Here is a 10,672-nt window from a genome sequence, read left to right on the forward strand (position 1 = left end):
TCTTAGATTTCGGCTAAACAAATTCGCTCTGGTAGCCGACATAAAAGTATCGTCAAGTGATGGTAAATGAAGCAGATCGACGATACCAGTTGATAGTGTGGAGAAAAGACCCGTCTGAGTCCTTGATATTGTGCAAGCTCAACACCGTTACGTATGGCACTGCACCAGCCCCATTCCTGGCCATAAGGTGTTTGAAGAGGTTGAGTGAATCCGCGAAAAATACATTCCCTCGAGCTGCTAAAGTTATTGGGTCTGACTTTTACGTCGACGACATGTTAACGGGTGCTGGTTGCGTGGAGGAGCTAAAGACAATTAAGTCTGAAGTAACTCAGGTTCTTCAAAACGCTGGGTTTGAATTGAGCTAGTGGTTTTCAAACTCGCCTGAAGTTACTGCATCCGTGAGCACGGTTAAGCCAATAACACTTTCACAAAACATTAGGAATCGTTTGTGTTCCTAAAGATGATGTATTTAAATTCGAAATTGATATGTCAGTCATGGATCAAAGGGCGACTAAGCGGAATATTCTTTCGGTGACGTCAAAGCTTTTCGACCCCCTTGGCTTATTAAGCCCGATCCTTATTAAAGGAAAGATCCTGTTGCAGGAGCTTTGGCTTAATAATCTAGATTGGGATGAGTCGATTCCACTGCACTTGAAAACCGCATGGAACAAAATTCAGCTTGCCTTGTCACAGTTAGAAGAGATCTCAATACCGAGATTTGTGATGAGTGAGCCAATGTCACCAATTGAAATTCATGCCTTTTCTGACGCATCGATGAGAGCCTATGGAGCCTGCGTTTATATCCGTTGCAAATCTGCAGAAGGTAGTAAAGTCTCATTGTTGACTGCAAAGTCGAAAGTAGCGCCGCTCACCTTCTCGCGGACCTCTGTCGCAAAATAAAACCTCTTATCAAAGCACCGATCAAACATAGTGTATATTGGTCAGATTCGGAAGTTTGTCTTCATTGGATTCGTTCCCATCCATCGCCGTTGTCAACGTTCGTATCAAATAGAGTTGCTGAGATTCAAGAGTGGTCAGAGGATAGCACGTGGCGGCATGTACCAACTAAACAGAGCCCGGCAGATATTGTGTGAAGAGGTGGAGACGTAAAGGAAACGATAGAATCAATTTGGTTCACAGGTCCATCGTTTTTAACGAAGCCGGAAGATAAGTGGCCAACGAACCCTCGGTTTGATCCGTCACCAGAGATTTTGCAGATGGAAGCAAAGAAGAGTGCGGTCGGACTGACTGCAACGGTCTCTACCTCATATTTGTTGGAAGTGATAGAAGGATTTTCCTCACTTAAAACTGCTTATAAAGAAGTGTAAAAAATTAGTAGTTACTTCTGATAATGTACCTTCCCCTGTCGAATATCAAGACGCTTTTAATAAAATTGTCCAGATAGTCCAAGAGCACGAGTATCAAGAGGAAATTAAAAATGATAGAATAAATCTTGTTGTTAGCGCAAGCCTACAGAAGCTAAGTCCGTTTGTCCATGAAACCTCTCAGGCTGGGCTTACCTTTTCGTTGTTGCGGGTCGGGGAGCGACTAGCTTATGCTCCTATTTCGTACGATGCTCCCACGAGCACTAGATAGTAAACGCGCAGGAAGTCTGCAGTCAGATAGTGCGGTCATGCATACGCTGTTTTAAATGCAAACCTCATCTGATGACTCAAATCATGGGAGATTTACCCTTAGATCGAGTTCGTGCTCTCCGCCCATTTTCCATATGTGGCGTAGATTTCTGTGGCCCTATTGAGACGACATTGAAAATTCGTGGTAGGCCACCATACAAGTCCTGTTTATTTGTTTTGCGTCTAAAGCAGTACATTTAGAAGTAGTTTCCGATTTGTCAACTCGTTGGAGTCGAGGCCGTCCTGAACTCGAGGCCCCTGGGCGCCCTCAGTCAGGACCCAAGCGACGACGAGGCGTTGACTCCCGGGCACCTGTTGACAGGCGGGCCGCTCATCGCCCCACCAGCACCGCGGACCCCGGACCAGCAGGGTCTAACGTGCTTGCGGCGATGGCGGCTTGTCTCGTCAATCAAGCAAACGTTTTGGAAGCGTTGGTCCCGGGAGTACGTCTTGGGCCTACAGGCGCGGTCGAAGTGGCAGCGGGAGCAGGAGGACGCCAGGAAGGGCGATCTGGTCCTGGTCGCCGAGGACAACCAGCCGCCCCTGGATCACCGCCAGGGTCGTCGAGAGTCACGCGGACGGAAGGGTCAGGGTTGCCGACGTCAGGACGAGTAGAGGAGCAGTATTCAGGAGAGCAGTCCACAAGCTGGCGAGGTTGCCAGTAGTTGAAGCCTAATGAAGGCCTTCAACGGGGCTGCTGTATAATTAGTGTAGATAATTAAGTGGAATGTTATGAAGTCTAGTATAAGTTAGTTTAGGGCGGAGCGGGAGCGCAAGTAAAGCTCTCACTTGCGCTCTCCCATGAATTCGCCCCGCTTCGCCGCACTAGATAAGCTAGGCTTCAGTTTTTGTTGAGATGAATATATACTCGAATTTATAACGTTGAACAGAGTGCACGCATTTTTCGTTTTTGGCAATAATTTATTTACTCAGCCATCATTCTACAGTCTTTCGGTTTGTTGCCACGAGATAAAATAATCTCAATTAACAAAGGTGATAAAGAAAATGTGTAATGCCCCTTGGTACATGAGGACGAGGGACATTGAAAAGGACCTCAAGATCCCTAAAGTGGGAGACGTTTGCAGGATACACGCTGAAAACTACCTCAAACGCCTTGGTAATCACCCCAACGCCCTGGAAAAAAGATTGCTTCGTCGTCCCAGAATTAGAAGGCTAAAAAAGGATTCCATCCGCATGACCTACCATTGCGTTACATATAAAAGTTCCTATTAATAACACAGTGTTACAAAAATGACAAAAGTGAATGAACTTTTGAAGTGACATAGTAGGAATTGTTCATTGGGTCGAGTATATCACAAAACCATTTTTGAAATATTTCTAACACCCTCAAAATCTTGATTTATGGTTAAAAAACCGTTTTTCGGGACTTGTTTGCGCTTAAAAATTCCAGAACGCGTTTTTTCAACCGATTTCAAAATTTTTGGTGTTTTTCAATAGTTAAATGTTGTAGCTTTTTAAAAAAAATATATCTTTGATTTTGTTAAACAAAAAGAACAAAATTTTTACATCTGAAACTGAAGTTTTCGACTTTTGTTCGTGTTTTTCGGATTTTGATGCCAGTTTTTCGGTACAACTTACAAAAATTCTGTCATTTTGCCACATATCAATGTTGTCTGTAATATAACATAACACAAATTTCTAATTTATCGTAGTAAATCTACCTTAATTGTTAACTTTTTTATTTACAACTTGCTGAAGCTGCCACATAGGAACCAGTACACTTGTTTTTAAATAATTATAAACGTTTTACAAAAAAAAAAATCTTGTTTCAAATTCAATTTCATTTTCATTTTCACTCTTACATTCTCTACTTCTTCCTACTTATCTTTTCTTTTCCTTTTTTTATATTTAATTTTTTTTTATTATTTTATATTAAAAAAAAAATTTATACTTTCCTTCCATACTTTTATACTTATACTTTTACTTTTACTTTTACTTTTACTTTTACTTTTACTTTTACTTTTACTTTTACTTTTACTTTTACTTTTACTTTTACTTTTACTTTTACTTTTACTTTTACTTTTACTTTTACTTTTACTTTTACTTTACTTTTACTTTTACTTTTACTTTTACTTTTACTTTTACTTTTACTTTTACTTTTACTTTTACTTTTACTTTTACTTTTACTTTTACTTTTACTTTTACTTTTACTTTTACTTTTACTTTTACTTTTACTTTTACTTTTACTTTTACTTTTACTTTTACTTTTACTTTTACTTTTACTTTTACTTTTACTTTTACTTTTACTTTTACTTTTACTTTTACTTTTACTTTTACTTTTACTTTTACTTTTACTTTTACTTTTACTTTTACTTTTACTTTTACTTTTACTTTTACTTTTACTTTTACTTTTACTTTTTTACACTTTTTATTGATTTTTTTCTTTTTTTTGAGAAAAAATTTTTTAACACCCATAATTAACTTTCACTCTTCTTATCTGCTCGGGCGCCAGTTAAGGTGTCGATCCATTGATCACCTGATGATGCGTAGTCGGTTCATGGTTTGATAATGATGGAAATACAATTTATTTTTTGAGTCGCTTAAATTAACAATTGATTTGGCAAAGTTTTTAATTAATGAATGAAAAAGTAGTTTTTTATATAACAATTGGGAAGCATTTTTAGGAATATTTGGAGAAGATTTAGCTTTGTGGTTCGAACACAAAGCCAAAATAGACTGACCTCCTAGAGTTGTGACCCTCCAGTCGTCACTCCGATATCGGCCGATCTCCCACTCCAACTCTATGTGTGGTGTCAGCGTGTGCGGTGTCGGCGTGTGTGGTGTCAGCGGGTGTGGTGTCAGCTATCCGGTGTCAAGAGTCAGCGTAACACTCAGGGTGTGTGTCAGTTTTCTCGCAACATTCTAGTCAGCGTGCTTAGTTGCGCACTTGTGACATAGTTGCACTCTTGCGACTTATCCGGCTGTAGTTGAACCCACAACACTTGAATATCGAGTTTTGCTTATGCTGTGGATTCGGGTTTAACAGTCTGGGGTCGAGTTCAAGGCGTATTAGTAGTAGGGGGCGAATAGTGCTGAGCAAGGGGGGCTCGAATGTGCCGGGTGATAACTTATATTATCGTAGAAGAGAATTAGTAGATGAAGAGCTGCTTATAATAATGTAAACGGCGAGTGCATATTGAAGTGATAAGCAAGATAACATTAAGATTTGTTTATGTGCTATTTCCTTATACCTAAGCTTTCAGCTGCATCACTCATGGAAGCGCTTTCATCGGTGGATCAGCAGGCGATTATAACGCAAAATAATGTTTAGGTGAGTGTTGGCACAACAACAAAACTATTTTTATATGCATCAGCTGCTCTGCAGACTCTTTTGTCTTAATACCATTTAATAATTTAGTAACAAACAGAATGATATTCATTTAACATAAAGTAAAGTAAACACAATCAAAAGTTAAGATTCAATTTATTTAATAATAATCTTTGTCATCTTCTCAAATTCAGTTTGGAAAATTTTCGTAATTCTATTATTGATAAAAACTATTAATTTGCTATATTTAACGAAATGTTCAGTTTGAATTTTTTAAAACGAATTCTTGATCTTCCGCTGATTTATAAAATTTATAATTTATACATTTATAAATAAGAAAACCCTTGAAAATCAAACCACAATATTTACCCACAAATATCCTAAGATAGTTTGTATTTTTAATTATTAATAATACATATTTTATAATGTATGAATAACACAGTGTAAAAAAAAATCAAAAGTGAATGAACTTTTGAAGTGACATAGTAGGAATTGTTTATTGGGTCGAGTATAGCACAAAACCATGTTTGAAATATTTGTAACACCCTCAAAATCTTGATTTATGGCTAAAAAACCGTTTTTCGGGACTTTTTTGCGCGTTTTTTCAACCCATTTCAAAATTTTCAAATTTTAACTATCCCATCCACCCTAAAACGACAGATGAATCAGTTCAAAAAAACCCAGCAACCTTGCCAAAAACAAGCGTAAATCTTGTCTGACTCTGTGCGTCAGTTCAGCGTCTAGGACTGCTGCGCACAACTCTAGTCTGGGCAAGGATTGCTTCGCTGTGGGTGCCACTCTGGACTTGGGACATAGCAGTCTCACCGAGGTTTGCTTATTTTAATACGTTGCTCGTACGCAGCAATGCTCTAAGGGTCCTTTCTGAGGTGTCCACGAATATGTGTAGCTCTTGCGAACCTTTCCGTCAAATATATGTCTTGAAATTTGCAATTTATTCCGACCTTGCAGGTCAGAACGATAGTTTTTCTGAAATTGTAAGGGCAATTCATCATCCCAAGCCATTTTCAATTCCCAGAGGTGTTACATGAATATCTTTGCCGACAACTGGCACAAACAAACCTCTTGGGTCAAAGATTTGTAACAACTCACGCGTTCGTCCGCAAAGTTGGTCCTTATTGGGCATCCATAGGCCGAGGGTTTTTACATTGTAATGGTCCAAGGTCTCACCCAATTTTACATCGCTCACGGTATCCTCTTTGGGTATTCCTTGCAGTAGTTCGGCATTATTCGAACACCACTTTTATTAATTTAAAACCATGTGGTAGTATATTTTATTCAGTTCACTTTGGATTGAACTGCTTCTACCACTGAGTCAGCACATGTCAGCAATCGGCTACCTAGACGATTAGAAGTCATTTTCAAGCGTCGCAGCTCCAACGGGTAGTTGTCCCTTGACGGGTACATCTTTTGTATGCCCCCGTAAACACATTTTGTGTGTTCTGAAGCGTAGTAGTATGGACAATAGCTTGGTCTGAACAGTGGGCCTGCATGTAGCAGGATTTCCAGCAGGTTGTAAGGATTTTCCACTTGATGTTTTGCACGAAGCATCGAACACCACTCATAATTTGGTGCAGCTGCTATTAGGTATCAGAACACAGTGATGTGTAATATGCACATATATGCACTATTAATAATTAATATTATATATATATATCGACCACCCACTGTACCAAGAGTACTTAAAGGGTACACACTGTAACACTTTGTCGCAGTGTTTATGTTGTCCAAGGTCTCGGTCATAAACCTGTGCCTTTGCTGCACGCCGAAAAGTGCATATGTCCGCATATACGTAACACGAGTGGACCTTATGCATGTCCACATACCTCCGCCTAAGCGAACATAACATAAATATATATCTAATATATAAAATTCTCGTGTCACAGTTTTCGTTACCGTACTCCTCCGAAACGGCTTGACCGATTTTGATGAAATTTTTTGTGCTTATCCGGTATCTATGAGAATCGGCCAACATCTATTTTTCATCCCGAATAATTGCCGGGAAAATCCTCAAACCGCATTTTTCTATTTCCCATACAAACGTTTTCTAAATAAACTACAATAATAGTAGGCGCCGGTACGTGATTCATTGTTTGACAACTTCTCATTGTTCTCGGCTCAGTTAATTTTATGTGACAAACCGATATTGTGTTCTTTGAAAAATTGTGAAAAATATTGGAAAAATTTTAATTTAAAACCATCATATCAATCACGTGTATTGTGGAAATTATTTTTCAAATTCATTTGTCTTCAGCCAGCAACAAGTGTATTGTTATTGTGACACTTTATGAGCGGGAAATTTTCTCACTTTGATTAATTACAAAAACAAGCAATGCCAAGAAAACGCAAAGGGGTTGATATGAGCCGCAGTACAAGCAGAGCTCGAAGGTTGCAAAATAGCAGATCCGAAAGAACAGAAGAACAAATCCAGCTACAAAATACTGATGCACGTGTCAGAATGACGCGATTGCATCAAGAAGAGCCAGAAGATACACGAGATGAACGCAATGAAGTCAGAAGATTAGAACAACGACAATCACGCCGTTTCACAGTCAATAGACGAAGAACAAATAACCAACAACGACAACAGGTACATCGAGCATTTATATCTGATTCATTCCTGCGTCTAGCATTCCAGTATGAGCCCGATATTGAATATTATGCTCATTCAAAAGTGGTAATTGGTGCTATGGACAAGGAATGTCCGCATTGTCATGCTCTGAAATTCAAAAATGAGCCAGCTGGGATGTGTTGCGCGTCAGGAAAAGTGCAACTACCTGAAATTGAAACACCACCTGAACCCTTGAACGGCTTACTTAACGGCACGGATCCAGATTCTAACGTGTTCCTGAAGTCAATTCTAAGATTCAATTCATGCTTTCAAATGACATCGTTCGGAGCAACAGAAATAGTTCGAAATACTAATGCAAATGGTCAACAATTCAATTCTACATTCAAAATCAGAGGCCAAGTTTATCATAAAATGGGCTCACTGCTGCCAATGCCAAACGAACCACATAAGTTCTTACAAATTTACTTTATGGGCGGCGAGGATTCCGGAAGCGCACTTGCCAATCGCGTGAATGCACATTGTAATTATAATAACCTTGATTCACTTTATGCCAGGCGCATCGTCAGCGAGCTAGATGCTCTTTTGAACGAGCACAACGAGTTGTTGAAAATATTCAAATCACATATGCACCAATTACAAAGCGATAATCACGCTATCGTCATTAATCCTGATAAAACACCAGCTGGAGAGCATATTCGTAGATTCAATGCACCCGTTGTTGATGATGTTGCTGGAATCATGGTTGGCGATTCTACAGCTGCACGAGAAATTGTGATTCGTAGAAGAAATAATAATCTTCAGTTCATTTCTGACACACATCGTTCATATGACGCTCTCCAATATCCGCTAATATTCTGGAAGGGACAAGACGGATATTGCATAAACATAAAACAACGAGATACCGTATCAGGTACTTCATTGATTATTAATTTGATCATTAATCATTTAACAAAACAATTAAATTATTGAACGTAATAAATTTAAATTATTTTTTATGAACAAATTTTACAGGAGCTGAAACAAACAAGAACGTTAGCTCAAAGGATTATTATGCGTACCGATTAATGATTAGACGTGGCCTGGACAACGTCATTTTACGATGTCGTGAGCTTTGTCAACAATTCATGGTCGACATGTACGCGAAGATTGAGAGCGAACGACTACGATACTTACGCTATAATCAACAAAAGCTGCGCGCGGAAGAGTACATTCATTTGCGAGACGCTATCAACAACAACGCCGACGTCGCCGAAATTGGTAACCATGTCATTTTACCATCATCGCACGTAGGCAGTCCACGTCATATGCAAGAATATATACAGGATGCTCTGACTTTCGTGCGCGAATATGGACGACCATGTTTATTTATCACGTTCACATGTAATCCAAAATGGCCAGAGATTACATCTTTGCTACTGCCTGGCCAAAATGCAATACATCGCCATGACATTACAGCACGTGTGTTCAAACAAAAGTTGAAGTCTTTAATAAGTTTCATTACTAAATCACATGCATTTGGTCCCACACGCTGCTGGATGTATTCGGTTGAGTGGCAAAAGCGAGGATTACCTCATGCACACATTTTGGTTTGGTTCATCGACAAAATCCGTCCTGAAGAAATCGATAGCATCATTTCTGCGGAAATTCCAGATCCATCCACTGACCAACTGCTGTTTGATATTGTTACAACAAACATGATTCATGGTCCATGTGGTACTCTTAATAGTTCATCGCCTTGCATGGCTGATGGAAAATGTACTAAAAATTTCCCTAAAGATTTTACCAATGATACGGTCACAAATGTCGACGGATACCCAATATATCGTCGAAGAAATCCTGAAAATGGCGGACAATCATTTATTAAAAATATCATCAACACAGACATTGATATTGACAATCGTTGGGTGGTGCCATATTCGCCTCTGCTGAGCAAGACATATAATGCTCATATTAATGTTGAGTTCTGCAGTTCTGTGAAGAGCATCAAATACATTTGCAAGTATGTCCATAAAGGCAGTGATATGGCTGTGTTTAGAGTGGAAAATACTAATGTGAATGCTCCTCCAGTGAATAAAAACGATGAAATAACGCTCTACCAAATTGGTCGGTACATCAGCTCCAATGAAGCTGCTTGGCGTATCTTTGGTTTTCCAATTCATGAACGGGATCCAGCAGTTGTTCAGTTAGCCATCCATCTTGAAAACGGTCAGCGTGTATTTTTCACGAACGAGACAGCGATTGATCGTGCAATAAATCCACCTAAAACTACACTCACTGCATTTTTTGAATTGTGTAATCGTGCGGATGATTTTGGTGCCTTTGCACGAACATTACTCTATTCACAAGTACCACGCTATTTCACATGGAACCAAAGAAAAACATGGATGCCCCGCAAGCAAGGCTCACCAGTTGCTGCATGTCTCAATTTATTTAAATCAAACGCCTTGGGGCGATTATTTACAGTCAATCCAAGACACACGGAGTGCTTTTATCTTCGACTGTTGTTGGTTAATGTTACTGGCCCATTATCATTTCAAGATATACGTAAAGTGAATGGGCAACAATATCCAACGTATAAAGATGCATGCCTTGCACTCGGCTTGCTGGAAGACGACAACCAGTGGGAATGCATGCTTGCTGAAGCTGCATCGAACTGTACAGCAATACAAATTCGTCTACTATTCGCTATAGTGTTGACTACATGTTTCCCGAGCACAGATATTATGGGAAAATCACAAAGATTCAATGACTGATGATATATTGCATCAACATCGTATGCGGTGCCACTATCTAACCATAACATTCAGCGACGAAATGTACAATGAAGCATTGATTGCTATTGAGGATCTTTGCATTGTCATTGCCAACTTTCCACTTAGTATTTTCGGTATGAATTCGCCAAATCGAACTGCATCTGATTTAATGAATACTGAAATGAATCGTGAACTGCAGTACAGTACTGTAGAAATGGCAGCGATTGTTGCCCGCAATGTCCCACTAATGAATGAGGAACAAAGAACCATTTATGATCGCATTATGCTCGCAGTTTCAGCTGGACAAGGTGGGTTCTTCTTTTTGGATGCACCGGGTGGAACTGGCAAAACATTCGTTATTTCGCTAATTCTTGCTGAAATACGATCAAATAATGGAATCGCATTG

General features: G+C 39.3%; 1 protein-coding gene across 1 annotated transcript; it reads left to right on the plus strand.

The window, feature by feature from the left end:
• Positions 1 to 7,000: 7,000 nt before the first annotated feature.
• On the plus strand, positions 7,001 to 10,270 carry LOC116655239. The gene is made up of 2 exons (XM_032452786.2): positions 7,001 to 8,423; positions 8,525 to 10,270. Exons 1-2 carry the CDS (start codon positions 7,274 to 7,276, stop codon positions 10,264 to 10,266), a joined length of 2,892 nt encoding a protein of 963 aa, XP_032308677.1. The 5' UTR covers positions 7,001 to 7,273; the 3' UTR covers positions 10,267 to 10,270.
• Positions 10,271 to 10,672: the final 402 nt, after the last annotated feature.

The sequence above is a fragment of the Drosophila ananassae genome, chromosome 3R, assembly GCF_017639315.1.
Source record: "Drosophila ananassae strain 14024-0371.13 chromosome 3R, ASM1763931v2, whole genome shotgun sequence".
In the NCBI taxonomy this organism is placed as follows: Eukaryota; Metazoa; Arthropoda; class Insecta; order Diptera; family Drosophilidae; genus Drosophila; species Drosophila ananassae.

Bases quoted from the DNA above. Each gene is read 5' to 3' on its own strand.
- LOC116655239 (XM_032452786.2), top strand. From the start codon at position 7,274: ATGCCAAGAAAACGCAAAGGGGTTGATATGAGCCGCAGTACAAGCAGA. The intron at 8,424-8,524 runs GTACTTCATTGA...CAAATTTTACAG, and splicing joins ACAACGAGATACCGTATCAG to GAGCTGAAACAAACAAGAAC.